The 16,029-nt window shown below is 50.5% G+C and overlaps 1 protein-coding gene across 2 annotated transcripts; it reads right to left on the minus strand.

Moving 5' to 3' along the window:
• Positions 1-10,777: 10,777 nt before the first annotated feature.
• On the minus strand, positions 10,778-16,029 carry CDX2 (caudal type homeobox 2). Of its 2 annotated transcripts, none has more exons than XM_012649879.1 (3): positions 15,489-16,029; positions 11,881-12,026; positions 10,778-11,032 (listed from the first exon to the last, which is right to left on the minus strand). In XM_012649879.1, the coding sequence occupies exons 1-3, from the start codon at positions 16,027-16,029 to the stop codon at positions 10,778-10,780; spliced, it is 942 nt and encodes a 313-aa protein (XP_012505333.1). The 2 variants fall into 2 exon arrangements, with proteins under 2 accessions (XP_012505333.1, XP_012505334.1); XM_012649880.1 differs by having other exon boundaries at positions 10,891-11,032; positions 11,885-12,026.

A 16,029-nucleotide genomic window follows, 5' to 3' on the forward strand; every position in this document is an offset into this window, starting at 1 on the left:
GTTTCCTCTGGCTGCTGTAACAAATTATCACAAACTTGGTGGTTTAAAACAGCAGAAACTTATTCTGTCATTGTTCTGGAGACCAGAAGTCCAAAACTGGTATGACTGGGCAGAAATCAAGGTGTCAGCCAGGCCACACTCCCCCCAGAGGCTGTAGGAAAATATCCATTCCTGGGTCTTCCAGCTTCTAGTGGCTGCTGGCGTTCTTCGGCTTGTGGCTGAGCCACTCCAATCTTCAAGGCCAACATCTATACATATCTCTCTGCTCCTTCTTCATATTGCTTTTGTGTGTGTGTGTGTGTGTGTGTGTGTGTGTGTGTGAGAAAGAGAGAGAGAGAGAGAGAGAGAAATCTCCTCTGCTTCTCTCTTATTTGCAAAGGCATTTAGGGCCCACATGAATAATCCAGGATAATCTCTCTATTTTAAGATGCTTAATTTAATCACACCTGCAAAGACTTTTTGCTTGTTTATTTACCACACAAGGAAACATTCATAGCTTCCAGGAATCAGAACATGGATATCTTTTGGGGTCCACTTTTCAGCCTACTACCATTGCATAGTTGCAAAAGATCATACTATATATATTCTTTTGTATCTTGCCTTTGTAAATGTATGAGCCAAAATAAGCATTCCCCATGCCATTAAATACTCTGAAAACAGCAGTTTTAATGGTTATATAATATTCTACTGAATGAGTACACCATAATTTATTTATCCAAAACTTTAATGTTGGACATATTTCCAGCTCCCTACTTTTGATTATTTCCTTAGAGTAGATTCTAGATACGGAACTTAATGAGTGTGAGCAGTTTAATACCTGTAAAATATATTGCAAATAACACAAAACTTTAAAATACCTAGTACTCAATGCTGGTGGGGGTATGATGAAACAGGCATGCCCCATTCAGATAATAAGATAATACATTAATACATATTTTTTAAAATGGTGATATTTCTTTAGAAGTCCAATGTTTTTCTTTGTCATTTCATATCCTGGCTTTATACTTAGAATGTCTGCCCCATTCAGAAAGCAGATGCTATAGTGGTTTAAATAGCATGGTGTTTGATGTCAGAAAGGCCTGGATTAGAATCTATCCCATAGGAATGGATATTGGTTGTTGTAAACCTTAAATGAAATAATTTAAGTTAAAAAATCAAGAACAAGGCCTGCAATGTATAAGCACTTATACCATTTCTTTTAGTTCTGTTTACTAGAAAAGAACAGATTCAGACAAATCATGGCAGAGAAAATGCAAATTCCCAATGAACATATGAAATGTGCTCAACCCATTTAATAATTTTGGAATGGAAAATTAAATCGGTTACCATTTTCTGTCCATCAGATTAGCAAAAACTTAAATGATAAACTCTAGTGCAAAAGAGGATATGAGAAAGGGGAACTCACTCATGAACACTGAGTCGTGTGACTTGCTAAAACTTTTTGGAAAGCAATGGCTATATTTACTAACCTTTAAAATGTGCATATCCTTTGATCTAGCATTTTCTATTTAAGTAATCTATCCTTTAAAAATACAAAAGTACACGGCCAGGTCAGATGTGGTGTCTCATGCTGTAATCCTAGCATTCTGGGAGGTCAAGGCAGGAGGATCGCTTGAGCCCAGGAGTTTGAGGTTGTTGTGAGCTATGATGATGCCACTGCACTTTACCTGGGTAACAGAGTGACACTCTGTCTCAAAAAAAAAAAAAAAAAGAAAAAATACAAAAGTACAAAAGTATATATGTAAAAAGAAGTTTACCTTTGTACAGTTTGCAATAGCAAAACGCTGACAACAATTTGAATGTTCACCAGTAAGAAAATAGTTACACTAAATAAGTATATTTTAAGTCTCTTCCCACTAGACTTAAGCTCTCCAAGAACAGGGATGTTTAGCCACATGTGGCCTGTATTTCCAGCTACAGGAGTTCCAGTCCAGCCTGGGGATATAGCAAGATGCCACCTCTGCATAAAAAAAAAAAAAAACAGAGATTTTTTTTTTTTATCTGTGATGATTACTGCTGTTTTCCCAGCACCTAGAACATAGCAAACATTCAAAAGAAATTGTTGAATAAATAAGTAAAATTCTGACATATCCATATTTATAAAATCTTATAATAATTTATAAAATTTAGACATTAAAAAGAATTGGTTGGATTTATGTGCAATGACCTGGGAAAGTGCTCATGATATATTATTAAGTGACAAAAGCAAGTCACAGAGTAAAGTGTGACTTCATTTTTTTTTTAAGGATAGAAGAGGAAGAACAAGATTATATGTAATATATTTATGTAAGCACAAAAAATTTTTGAAATGACATGCACCAGAGTGTTAACATTGGTATCCCAGAGGGATGGAATTGAAAGGATGGGGGAGAAATTATTAACTTTTTTCTTCTCACACCTCTGCATTGTTTGAATTTGTTGGAAGGAATTGTTTGTGCAAGCCCGTAGTTTGCATTAATACAAGCTCAAACCAAACCAAACTTTGCTATGAGAAAGAGTATGCTTGAGTCCTTTGCACACACGTCAGGAAAAAGTGAGCTCGATGCTATGAGGTATTCTTTGTGCAGTATTGGCTTGTTGCCTTTTTCTTTTTTTAAGCGTTTGTTGGACACGGGTAAATTTTGCTGCCCCGCCTCTCCTGCGTTTGCTGTGCCGGTTCCTTTCCTGCAGGTATTTCTCCTGTCAAGCCGGCCGACTCTCTCCCGCTGCTTATCTCTAGACTCTGCTTTGGAGCGGCGCTACCTCGGCGGGCCAGCTACTGTGCGCGCGCTCGACCTTTGCCACTTGCGGCGCTGGCGTGAACTGGAGGAGGATGTGGTCTAGCCAGAATGTGGCCCAAGCGTCCTGGTTTCCGGAAGTACCCCGAAGTACAAGTCCCATCTCCAGTTTTGAAAGAACTATTCAAGGAAGGGGGCTTGCTTGGAAGAGGTGGGGGCGAGAGGGGAGGATGAGGTGTTGGAGAAGCCCGAAGCATGGCGCCTCTATTAATATTAACTTTTATTAGTAAGACTTGGCCTTTCTCTCCCGGGGCTTCACAAAGCAGGAAGTAAAGGGCAGCGGTACAGGGAAGGGAATTGGCAGGAGGAGAAGACCTTGAGTAAATTATTTAGCTGTGACACGAGATTAAGAGTGATTCCGCCCTCCTCCGTCCTCCACACACCCCAAAGTGGGCCGAGGTTGGGGATCGGCCCTCAAATCGCCACTAATCATTTAAGCCGAGACGCAAAATCACGTTTTGGGGGACCCGGAAGCTGGAGTCTGGTGAGGGGCAAATCAGGAAGGCGTTTCTTTGTCCGTGATGAGACGGCGCCGGGCTTTGGGCCGCCACCGGGCTCTGGGGGAGAATAGTTTTGGCCTAGGTGGCAGGCCGCGCCTTCTGGTGGCTGTGAAGAGAAGGAACTGGGGGCGAAAGTGCCACAGCGTCGCTGGGAAAGGCGACACCCCCTGAGACCTACACCCAGCCCCGAGCCTTAGGCCGGGAAGCCCAGGAAGCAATCGAGGGGGCGGGGAAGGGCTGCGGGGGCGCCCGGGCTCCTCCTGCAGCGGCTGCAGCTGCGCCAGCTCAGGCCTCTCGCTCCCCGCCCCGTATCCCCGCTCTAGGGTTCGCAGCAGGGCCAGGAACAGAGTCCGCCCGGCCCGCCCCGCGCCGTTCCTCCCGCTCAGCCGGAGCAGCAGCGCCGCCTGCCGGGGCCTCGGAGACCAGCCGGACGCCTGGAGGCGGCGGGCTGGGGCAGCGTGGAGTGGGCGGGACACACAAACGCTCCTGTCCTCCCCTTTGAAAATACAGTTCCTTCGGCCGGGTCGCCACCATCGCTGGCCCGGGGCGCCCAGGTACAACCGGTGGAAGTCGCTCTTCCTCTGCGCCCGTGGCCCAGGTTTCCAGCACCTCCGTGCCACAGCGCGCGCAGTTTAAAAATCATGGTATGGGGCCGGGCGCGGTGACTGACGCCTGTAATCCTAGCACTCTGGGAGGCCCAGGCAGGAGGATCGCTTGACTCCAGGAGATCGAGACCAGCCTGAGCAAGAGCGAGACCCGTCTCTACTAAAAATAGAAAAATTAGCGGACGTGGTGGCTAGTGGCGCGCGCCTGTCGTCCCAGCTACTTGGGAGGCTGAGGCAGGAGGATCACTTGAGCCCAGGAGTTGGAGGTTGCAGTGAGCAACAATGACACCACTGCACTCTAGCCCAGGAGACAGAGCAAGACTCTGACTCATAAATATAAATATCAATCATGGTGTGTAACTATAATGACAAAAACAACGTTGCAACCAAACTGTTCCGAAGAAGAAAAAGAAAGTGCCTGCACTCTCAAGGCACTACTTCCGGGTCGGCAAGCGGCAGCGCGAGGCGTTACCAGGGCTTCCCGCCGGGCAGGCTGGACTGGCTGGAGGAGGCCTGGGGGCGGCTACCTGAACTGTCCCCCGCTGCGCTTCAGCCCCCCTCGGGGAGACCGCCGCGGCCTCCTTGGGCGAGAACGGCGGGACAAGAGCACCTGGGCGCCCGCTGGGAGATCCGGGGCGCACTTGGCGCCTGGACTGTGCGCTCTGAGCGGCCTTGGGGGAGGGTATGAGAGCCAGAGCTCCAGTGTGGCGGGAGCGACGCGACACGTCCATCCTGGCCGTAGGGGAAGGGGCGGAGTCGCTGCTACCTGAACTGTATCTTCTCCAGTGGCTGGGGCGGAGCACAGGTGTGTTGATACCTGGCCGGATGCTTCCCCCTGGCGTACTGTGGACACCTGGCCTATTTGGGCATAAGCAAAGAACAAGTTTCATCCATTTTTCTGTCTAAAACATCGAGATTTAAATCCAGACAATGGTTTCTCTGAGGTAGAGGTGAAGGCTGGGAAAAAACTAAAGGTTAGGGCCGAGGAAAGCGCTTGCTTCTTGTCTGTTGTCTGTCTTTAGTTTTGCAAAAGCAGTGCTCAGCTTTATTCCACAATACATCTAAAAATCTACCCACTGAACAACTTCAGATGGCATGATCTTCTGGTGATTGCTTTTTAGTTTCCCATTCTTGCCAAGGGTCCACCAAAGAGGACCAGTCGTAACACTGGATGCACATTTTAAGACACTCACTTTTCTGTAGACATGAAAACTAAATGTTGATTGTAGGCTTTCTGTAGACTTGTGGTCATGCCCAAGGACTGCCATTCTCCAGTTATGAGGAGCTGAATCAGTGTCTAATGTGCCATGTGGCAACAATATATCACTAACAGTGACCTAAAAGTATAAAGATGTTTACAAGAAATTTATAGATACTGTGAAAATAATAGGAGCAAATAAAAAACAGAAATTTGAATTTATGAAATATGCATTATTTTTAATAAAGTAGTTTAAGGAAAAAAATAACATTTAATTTTTTATGTGTGGATTCCAGACAGTCTTTCTTTTTGTTCTTCCTGCACTCTTCTGTATTGTTATTTACTAGACAATGATCTCTGGTTCTGGCTTATTTGTGTCTTTCTTCTGTTTCTGGGAATGCCCATACACCCTACCACAATTCTGTCTAGAAAATAGAGGGTGGGGTGAAGTGAAGACTGAAAATAGAACCTAGTTCTGTTGAGTTTTGTGTGGTTGTTGTTTTTAAAACATTAACTATACAGAGAGAAAGAAGAATACACTATGTGTCTTTCATGAGTAGAAGACAGAACCTGCCCTGGTCATTTTTAACAATTCCTAATCTGTGGTTTAGGTTCTTAATTCTTGTCATTGATTCTACTAATCATCAATAAATTAAAATTATTTAAGTGCCACACAATAAGCCATTGTATGTTTATCCTACAATGACTTTAGCTCCTACATTGTTTTTCATTGTTTGCTTTCCTGAGGTTGGAAAGGAATTTATCAACTACCACTTGTATGAAACCTATTATGGTCATACTGCAGATACAAAGTGTTATGATAGCAGACTGTCAATCCTGAAAGTTCTGAGATAACACATGAACAACTAGGAAAGAATTCCTTTCCTAGAAGTTAAAACTCAAATATAAAAATGTATGAACTGCCTGGGGCTCCTACTTGCCAATAAACTATTGGACACATAAATCCAATAGATGACATAGATATTTTTTAAGTAAATGTGGGTGTGTGTGAAAGGGTGGTTTGGTAAGCCTTTCATCTCAGGGAAGTCTTTTTCATGGATCAAAACTGATTGCGTTCTGGTTTATGGACTAGATCTCTAGCACAGAATTGCCAGGATCCTGCAGAAAGAACAAACAGTTCATTTAACTTTGGAGCTCCGGCAACTTAGTTGATAGTATCTCTATCTATTGTGGTTAATAACAAATTCCAATTTGGAAAAGCTGTTATTAAAACAAATGTAATGTTTGGGTACTAAAGACATAGGAGCCAAAAGGTCACCTGAGAGCTTGCCCCCATCTGCTGTGGACTGAGTCCTCCAAGAAGAATGGCAAGGTAAATGTTGGTATAATCTTTGGAACTGATAGATTCTTTTATTTGGAATTTGAGAGCTTTTTTTCTAGATCTAATTTCATAAACTTCTAGAAAGTCATGATATAAGAAATAGAAGACGTTTCCTCTGATTTATAGCTAAGGAAAGAAGACATTAAGTGTTTTGGCCCTGGATCACACACAGCTAGTCCCACACCCATCACTAAAACCTGCTTGGCTTCCTAAAATCATAATGTACCTTCTCCCAGAAAAGCAAGAGGCAAAAGGAAAAAGGCAAAGGAAAAATGGCTGAATATAGGAGTTACGGGAGTTGGAAGTTTGTGCAATCTAAGAGTGATTTAAGAGGATAAGTTAAATATTTTATTTTAAATATTTAAAAATTAATCCACATTATTTAGATATGACTGTTTTTCTTATCCTCCAAAGCAGAACTAAATCAACAAAAGATCAGCTGCTGTAGCTTTTGTGTAAGGGAGAATCCTGGGGACTAGAGTAAAATGCTTGTCTTAAAATGACTTCTAGGGATTAATCAGCCCTAGAGAATTAAAACTTTAGCAGCCTCTTGGTGGTGGCTCCTGGAAGAGTAGAGAATTAATATTGAGATGTTGGGGTGGAAATTGTTTCAAAATAAACTTTTAATTCCATCTAATTAGAGTATCTGCCTCTCTGCTCCTTTTGGGTTAAGATTGTACTGATAGATTACAGAAAGGTTCTCAACTACATCCTCAGCTAATCTTGATTCTAATACGACTATTAACTATGTGTTTGGGAACACTGGTAAATGAAAGGGCAAGTAAGCTGTGCAGATTAGCAACTTGTCTTCACATCTGGAATGTCAGCGCAATATTAAGTGTATAAAGCTACGTTTGTGGACATTACCTCATTTGATCCACGTATTACAGATGAGGAAGTGGTAACTCAGAGGTTGTGATCTTCCCAAGGTCAGTAAGCTGGTAAATACCAGCCTGTCCCTAAAACAAGGTGCAAATAGTGGCCCTAAAAAACATATAACCTTTTCTTGACATTCCATAGCTCAGATTTCTTTCATTTCTGCTTGTTGCCTTCTCTTATTTTTTCCTGTGTGGTTGTGAATAACACCAACAAGAATATTGCTGTTTATATATTTAGATTGCTATGTAAGATTGGTTTTCTTGACTAATGTAAGCATCTTTCCAGATATTATTAGAAAGAAGTGGAAACTCACTGAAACATTTCTTGCTTTCATTAACAATCCCTCTGTTAACTTTACTGGATATGATAGAGTCACAAATTGTTCATAGGGAAAACAAAGACTCAGGCTGTTTTCTCTCCACATGAGCTTCACAATACTGGTACATTTTATTCCCATATTTATCCTAAATTTCCAGTCTTGCCACATATTAATACCATGCCCATATTACTGTAATTTTTAAAAAAGAAACATCTTGTGCAAAATGACCCTTTTAGAATGGTAGGTATCCCCCTTCTCCCTACTTTGCTTAAACATTCATCAGATCCAGGAATCTCCCGCGCCTGACATAGTTTGAACTTAGATTCAACAGGCCCACGGCCAAGGTGGGAAAATCTCACAGTGCCCTAGTTTGGGAGCAGTCGGAGTGCGGAGAGGCGCTGGAGACTGTAGCTTCCAGCTGGGTGAGAACGGGGCCCTTTCAGGGTCCGCGAGACCAAGCCCCTTCTCTTCCCGGAGCGCGCGCGCCCCCTGGCGGCCTAAGCGATGATAGACCGCTGAAAGAGCCCAGTGTCGGAGGCGCTCAGAGCCGCGAAGTCACCTGGTCTAACGTAACCCTGGGCGCCCCACGCAGACCTCCCTAAACTCATCAGGCTGCGCTGCCCACTCGTGTCATGTCCTTTGTTCCCTTGGACGTCTCCGCAGGTGATGCGGTGTCCCGGCGTCGGAAGCGCGGTGGCCTCACTTGCTGGGGAGGCCCCTGGTTCCTGCGGCTTTTGGGTGGCCTGGGAGGGCCGGGAGGCGGCGGGGGGGATTCCGCAGCAGCCAGCCGGGTGCCTGCGTGTCAGGGAGAAGCCGAACGCCCCTCCCTGGCCCGCGGTCGGCGCGCAAGGGGGCCGAGCCCCGGGAAGGGGAAGAACGTATAATCGCTTGCAGCGGGACAATGACGACTTTTGAACCTCTAACCACTAAGCAAACAACCCTTGTGCTCTTGCTCCACTGTCCAAACAGCATTTATTGACAGGCGTTTCACAGCAACGCATAGCAACCGCGGCGGCAGCCAGGGGGCGGGCGTGTGGGCGCGGCTGGGGCGCGGGGCCGGCGCTCCCTCCCTGCGCCGGGAGACCGGGCAGCGGGGGCACCCAGGATCGCAGCGGCCCTGAATCCGGATCCCTGGTCCAGCGAACTCCGACACGGCTTCCCCCTGGGTCGAGCAGCCCCCGCCCCCGCGCCCCGCGCTCCAGAGTCGGGCCAGGCCCCCTTCCCCCACGGCTCGGGCCAGGCGCCCGCGGGCCCAGCCACCAGAGGCCCCTTCCCAATCCCGGAGCGGAATGCGCCACCCGGAAGGGCCGCGGGATTGGGGAGGCGCTGCAGAGGGTATTTATGCCTCCTGCTGGCTCCCAGCTCCGCTCATCCTCCCCAGCAGCCCTCGAGGCGCCTCCTCCCTCTGTTGAGGCGCTGATTAGGCTCTAAGGTGCTGGTGGGAAGAAAGGGAGGGCAAAGCCCGCCTCCCCCGGGCCCTGCCCGGAGCGTCCAGCTCCGGGGCCTCCAGGACCAAAAACCTCAAGGGTGGCAGCCTGGTCCCCAGGAGATCGGCCAGATAACAACCAGCCATCACTGAAGGGATCTTCTTATCCTGGGTCTTGAATTCTTGTTTGTGGGTGGGAGGGAATGGGACAAGAAAACCGCGGGGACAGGGAAGAGAGTGGAGGCAGAAAGGGCTCATGGAAATGCCCAGTGATTCTCAGAAGACTATGTTCATGGAAATGTTGACTTGGGAAAATGGGAGAAAAAAATTTTCCACTTAATGCTTATGTTTAATTAGCTGGATTGTGGGGCACCCCAGGGAGGAGGGCGTCACTGAGGAGGGGAGTTGCCTGGCGTTTGCAATCTCCTCTCAGTGTATTTGATGAGATGCTATGAGGGGCCCTCTCATCCCCACCCCCAATAATTCCCAGCTGCTGGGAAGCAGGTGACCATTCAGATGTGCATTTTGCCCAAAGGCACCCCCAGGAGAACCAAACATTCCAAGGCTGGGCTCAGGCTTGGGGGCAGGGAAGGTCTTGGAACCTGCTCCTTCAGGCTTCTGACGCTCTGGGGTAAAATGAGGCTGTCCAGATAACCTTCTCCACCCACTCCCTGATTTTTCTGATTCTAGCTTGCAAGCAGAGAAGGTATTTCATTTCTTAAAAAAAAATAATAATTCCAGACAAAAACTGAAAAAAATAAATACAGAATCTGAAATCTGGAACTCTCATTTATCTTTTTTCTTTTTAGAAAAAAAATTCAACAGTGTTCAAATACCCACCACTTCCCTTCACCATATCACTTCTCTCCCCATAGATCCAGAAGGCTTTTAAAAGGCTGGCTTGGATGTTACACAGACCAACGACCCAAACAGCAGCAACAACAACAAAACCCCCTTCTTCATCAGCCCCAAGATTGTGAAAATGACAGGAAGTCCAGGTTGGCTCTGGCATTTATAGCACTGACATACATTCAGCCCAGAGAAGCTCTGGTGACAGGCTTTCTAAACAAGCCCTGTCCGGGCCCCCTTGTGAGGCCTGGAGTCCAATAACCACCCCCTCACACCACACACTGCACATACACCAGCCAAGCCTCTCCTGGTCTGGAAAGGGAGAAGAAAAAAGACACAGGCCACCTGGGGGTTTTGCAGTTTTTGGTCAGTCCAGCTTTCTATCTTAGCTGCCTCTGGCTTCTGCAGTTTAAATCTTGCCTGCCCTGAGGCAGGAGGGCCAGCTGGGCTGTGGATGGCAGTGGGCAGATGGCAGCCACCTTGGCTCCAGTGTGCTGTTCCTGAGTCCCTCTCTCCCCTCAGCTCCAGCCAGCGATGCAGCCTGCAGATCTTGGAGGCAGAGAGCTTTGGAGGAGGAAGCTGAAAGCCTGGTCAGGGTAGTCCGTCCAGGCGATGCTTCTGCCAGTACTGAATGAAGCCCAGTGGTCATTTCCTGTCTCCTCAGTGGTGGAAAAAGTAAAAAATCTGGGAGAATATCTTCTTTGAGGCCCCCCAATCCCACTTGTCTTTACTCCTGGCCTGCATTTTTCCTCTGAGAGCTAGATTTGCAGGTATGCATTTGTGGGTAGGAGTGGAAGGGTCTCTTCTGAGGATCCTAGCAGAGTCCATGCTCCTCATGGCTCAGCCTGGAATTGCTCTGCCGCTGCAGACCACTGTCGGTCACTAGGTGACAGTGGGGTTTAACACCCCCCCAGTTGGCCCCAGAACCCCCGGGACAGAACCCGGCACTGAGCCTTGCAGGGAAGACACAGGACTCAAGGGCTCCTGGACACTTCTCAGAGGACCTGGCTGAGGCTGGGGAGGCTGTGGCGGAGGCGGCGGAGGCGGCTGCTGCTGCTGCTGTTGCTGCTGCTGCTGCAACTTCTTCTTGTTGATTTTCCTTTCCTTCGCTCTGCGGTTCTGAAACCAAATTTTAACCTAGAAATGGAAAGGCGGAAAAAAACAGACTGTAGTGAAGATGACGACAAGAGGGAAAAGAGGAACAGTATCCAGCAGTGTCACCAATGTCTCCCTCTCCAACTAAAGAACCCTAAACCCTCCTAGAGGCTTTTGTTGGATATCTCCATAACAGCCCAACCCTGGAGCCATTCCCAAGCCCCATTCACTCTCGGGAGAAGAGTCTTCCTCCTTCCTTGCTCCCCAGGTGTTTTTTCAAAGCAACCTTTATCTACGTCTTTACTGGAAAAGTTCAGAGTCTCAGGACCCAGGAAAACAGAAACTGCAAGGCCCTTTATACACAAGCAAGAGGAGGCCAGTGTACTTCAAATGACAACCTTTGGCCCCTCAAGGCTAAACTGAAATGTAATATTCCTCACCTTGGAGCTGAAAATGAGTTTTAATGTGTGGCTTCCTGGCTGTGAATTTGGCCTGTTTTTTCTAGACTATAAATAGAAACTGTTCATGAAACAGGTCTCACCCCTCTAGAAATTGGTTTTCTTCTCCCTCAGTACAGAACTAAAAACAAAGAGAAAAGGTCTTTAATAAGTCTTTGTTGACCCAAATGGAATTCTGGATTAAACTAACACTCTTGGCTTTTTCTCACACCTCCCAGATCCTTCAAAATAGGAAAAAAAAAAAAATCAACAACATAAAACACGACTAGAGGTAGAAGAAGGCTTTTTATAAAGCACTCCAAAGGCAAATGCTGGCATCCTCCTGCTGTAATCTGCCCACAGAACTAGGTGGGCCCTGTGGCCGGGCCTGCTAACCCTCCTGGCCCTCCCTCAGGCAATGGCCAGGCCCAGGGGGAGCTGGGCGGTTCCCACCTGCCTCTCTGAGAGCCCCAGCGTGGCAGCCAGCTCGGCCTTCCTCCGGATGGTGATGTAGCGGCTGTAGTGAAACTCCTTCTCCAGCTCCAGCCGCTGGTGGTCCGTGTACACCACTCGGTATTTGTCTTTCGTCCTGGTTTTCACTGTGGAGGAAGGAAAAGTTAGCACTGAGGACTGCAAGGCAGCCCATCAGTCATGGGTAATGACAAACCTCCCTAACCCAGGGGCCATTTCTCTTCCTCCGCCACCCTGGGGGGGCCCGGTTTGGCTGGTTCCTGCCAAGTCTGACAAGACCCCCCAGAGGGTCCCGGAGGGAGGGAGGAGTCTAGTGGGGGCAACTAAACTAACCTTGGGGTTAAATGGTTTTTAAAAATTAAAAAAAAAAAAAACTAAACTAAAACCTCATATGCAAAGAAGATAGGTGAACCAAACTATCCTTTTGGTAAACCAAATACCATATCGGCACCCAGGGAAAGAGGGGACAGGCTGGGTGGCCAGAGTCCAGTGAATATCCAGATTTTCAGGGCTACCAGAATGGAAGCCCACCCTGAGCACAGCTGGGGTTGTGGGTATGTGTTGCAAAGGTGGAGGTGGGGTTACTTTCTGTTTGCTTTACTACTCGTGGATGCAGGAGCTGGCAGGTTCCCTCAAGTCACCAGAGTCATCCCCCAGACACACCAGGCCCATCTGGAGGAATTCTGAGCTGGGCTCTGGCATTCGGAACCTATGCTGGCAGGCAGAAAACCAGTCCCCTGGGGACACTTTCTACCTGCCAGAACCCAGTTTGGCGAGTGGCACTTTTTCTATCTAACCCTCCATTTAGTCCAGCTGCAAACCTGGCCAGAGCTATCCTGACCAGTGATCTATGTTCATTGGATTGAGTCAACATATTAAATCCTGGATTGATTGTTTTACTGAAGGGCCTTGACAAATAGTGTCCACAATGTTGGAGCAGGAAGAGCCTGGCGTCTCCACCCGGTCTGTCCTGGGTCAGCCTTTGGCAGAGCCCTGGCCAAGAGCTGTTCTCTCTGGCTCGGTCCCAGGTCGGGGTCTTCTTGCAGCTGAACAGGTTCAATCTCCCTTGCCCAGTCCTACCGAAAGATCTGAAGGGTCTGGGAGTTGCCTGGAGGTGTTTAATGCCCCGCAGGCCGACTTTGTTCAGGTAAAACCCTTTGCAAACCACAACAAAAGCGCCCTGGGAAGATACAGGCCGGATCAGAGGGAGCTCCCCCCGAGCCGCTGAAAGGGGAACACAGCGGCAAACAATGCCCGACAAGGCGATCTTATCAAAGAAAAGCCCTTTCAATGCCTTAATAACAACCGCATTCTGTTTGAATTACCACTACTGAGCAAATGGCGGCCCCGGCTTTCATCCCCCTCCCCGCCAGGCGCATTAACATAAACACGGCCGGCAGGCGCATTTGAATGGGCGCTGCGGCCCCGACCCCGCGCCAGCCCGGGAAGTGCAGGGACCTGACACGTCCTGAGAGCCGTCTACGAGGTGGGCGCGCTCACAGGCCTACCGCCCCCAACCCACTCGCTCCTTTTCACAGATGAGGAAACTGGGAATGAGACGAGGTCACGCAGATACTCTAAGGCGGGGCTGGCCCTGGAACCTGGTTGGAGCCATAAGGGACACCTCCAGGGCTGGGAACGGGGCGCAGGGCACTTCCCTCGGCCAAACACCCCAGGAGCGATACTCGCTTTGAGGGGCCTTGGAGAGGCCCTTGCTCGGGTGCTGCCCTTTCAGTGTCCCGGGAGGGCCGGGAAACGCGGTGACCAGGACCCTGTGCGCTCTTCGGCCCGCGCCCCAAGGGCCTTGGAGGCGCCCCACACCCCCTGGGAACCACGGAGCGGGACTGAAGGAGGGGAGGGATGAGAGGGACTTGTCAGAATTCATTATTGACTGCGAAAGTCACCACCCTCTTTCCGGGCCCTAAAAGAGACAATGGCAGGGCTGGGAAGGTGTATATCAAAGCGGACCAGGCCGCGTAGCCCCCACCCCTCCGCCCCTTGACAGATGACGCTCCGCAGAGGAGTCGGGCTCGGGCCGCGGGCCGCGGCCTCCCCACATTAACATCACAAGGGCGCCCGGCGCCTACCGCGGCCTTGCCACCTCGGCGCGGGACTTCACAGCGACCTCTCATCTGCTGACCCCGCGGCCTGGGCTCCGGCGGCTCCCTTCCCTCCCCCACAGACGGCCCTGGCCCCGCTGCCACTCTCTCCGGACACGCAAAAGGTCTCCCTGAGGCCACCAGCGACCCCAGCAAACCGCGCCCCAGTCCGGCTATGTAGAAGGTGGGTCTCTGGGAGTTTGGTCTGGGAGCGCGCCCTGAGGGCGCCTCTTCTTGGGGAAGGGATCAAGCCAAGTCTCTGAGGCCAGCCCGAGGCTGCCCTGTGGCCTTCTCCCGGGCCGGCCTCATTTCCCACCTGGACTCTCCTCCGCATGTGCACAGTGACGCAGAAACTGTTGCCCAGACACAGCCCCAACAGCCGCTCTGATTTATACGGCTGTAATTGGCTATAAACCTCTGCAAAGTGGCCATCACCTGCATGCGAGGCCGACTAGGCCAGCAAGGAGAGAAGCCAGAGAAGCGGAAGCGCTGAGGTCTGGAGAGAGACTTCTTGGAGTAAAAGAGGACGCAAACAGAACTCTCCCCATCACATCCATTCGCTCCTGTCACCTCAACACACATCCCGACACCAGAGGAGCCAATGAGCCCCGCAGTCTAGCAAACTTAGAGTCTTGAACACACACAGACGTACGCACATACTCGTGACACCCTCGAAAGGAAGATTTGGTTAAATGACTCCTATCTGGAGCACAGGCTGAATCCCCACCAGGGTTTCCTCCCCCTCTCCCTGCCCTCTGCGCAGACACGAGAGGACTCCCTCTGTTTCTTTTCCCTAGCCTTCCAGCTTTTGCTTAGAATAACCCTTTCACAGATAAAAGGTTCAGAGACGGGGCACGCCCCCCTCCCCTTAGCTCCTGGAGCCAGCACCTTCTTTCCAGCGACAGCAGCTTTCCCCACTCCCTCTGCTCGCTGTATCCCTTGAATTGGCCCGAATGGCCAAATCTAGCCCCTTGCGCAGCCTAGACGCCTGCTTGACAACCCCCAGGCCACCTCTGCACGGGTGGCTCTGACGGGGAAGAAGAGCTCGGAGAGAAATGGTCTAGACCCGGCCCGGGGCAGCTCGAGGCTCCCTCTCCTTGGCGGCCAGGAGCTGCGCAAGGAATGAGGGCGGCAGCAAATAGGGAGGACGCGACTCCGCTCCTGTGCAGCGGTGCTCACGCCTACATTCCCGGGAGCTTCCCAAAAGTATCTCAGGTTTGTGAATGAGGGACTGTTAGAAAGAGGAAGCCTCTCCTCTGCCCCAAACTGAACCAGGTGTTGTGAGACTCAAAATATCCACTCCCAGGCGCAGTAACCAGAACCCCCGAGCGGCCAGAGTCCCTCGAATTTGTCCCCCGGCCCTCCCCCTTCCTGGCGTGGACAGACAGCCCCGGACACCCCTGTGCGCACTGGACGCGCAGCCGCCCCGCAGCCAGCGGCCGTCCCGCGCCCTCCCAGAGCGCCCTCGCGCGGGTCACCGCCGCCGCTTACCTTGGCTTCCGAGGGACGGCTGCGCCGGCTTCCGCATCCACTCGCACAGGTTCCGCCGCTGGCCTCCGGGGGACAGCTGCTCTGCGGCGGCGGTGGCGGCCGGCCCCGGGGGGCCGGGATTGAGCGTCTGCAGCAGCCCCGAGGCGCAGGAAGGCGCGGCGGCGGGGTGGTGCGGGTGGTGGTGCGGGTGGTGGTGCGGGTGGTAGTCCGCGGGGCTGCTGTAGCCCATGGCGGCGGCCGGGGAGCCCCCGTTGAGGCCGTGCGCGACGGCGTTGGCGGCGGCCGCTGCGCCCCCCGGAGCGTAGCCATTCCAGTCCTCTCGAAGCGGGGCGCCGTACGCAGCCGGCCAGGACGGCCCGGGGGACTGCGCGCTGTCCAAGTTCGCGGCCGCCGCAGCCGCAGCCGCCACGTGGTAACCGCCGTAGTCCGGGTACTGCGGGGGGCTGACGAAGTTCTGTGGCGCCAGGTTGAGGCCGCCTGAGTGGCGCACGGAGCTAGGGTACATGCTCACGTCCTTGTCCAGGAGGTAGCTCACGTACAT

Source organism: Propithecus coquereli, unplaced genomic scaffold (assembly GCF_000956105.1).
Source record: "Propithecus coquereli isolate 6110/MARCELLA unplaced genomic scaffold, Pcoq_1.0 Scaffold306, whole genome shotgun sequence".
NCBI classification, from domain to species: Eukaryota; Metazoa; Chordata; class Mammalia; order Primates; family Indriidae; genus Propithecus; species Propithecus coquereli.

Coding starts and splice junctions, on each gene's coding strand:
- CDX2 (XM_012649879.1), bottom strand. CDS start 16,029: ATGTACGTGAGCTACCTCCTGGACAAGGACGTGAGCATGTACCCTAGC. Junction 12,027..15,488: donor GCCGTCCCTCGGAAGCCAAG/GTAAGCGGCGGC, acceptor CTTCCTCCACAG/TGAAAACCAGGACGAAAGAC. Junction 11,033..11,880: donor TGGGGCTCTCAGAGAGGCAG/GTGGGAACCGCC, acceptor TTCCATTTCTAG/GTTAAAATTTGGTTTCAGAA.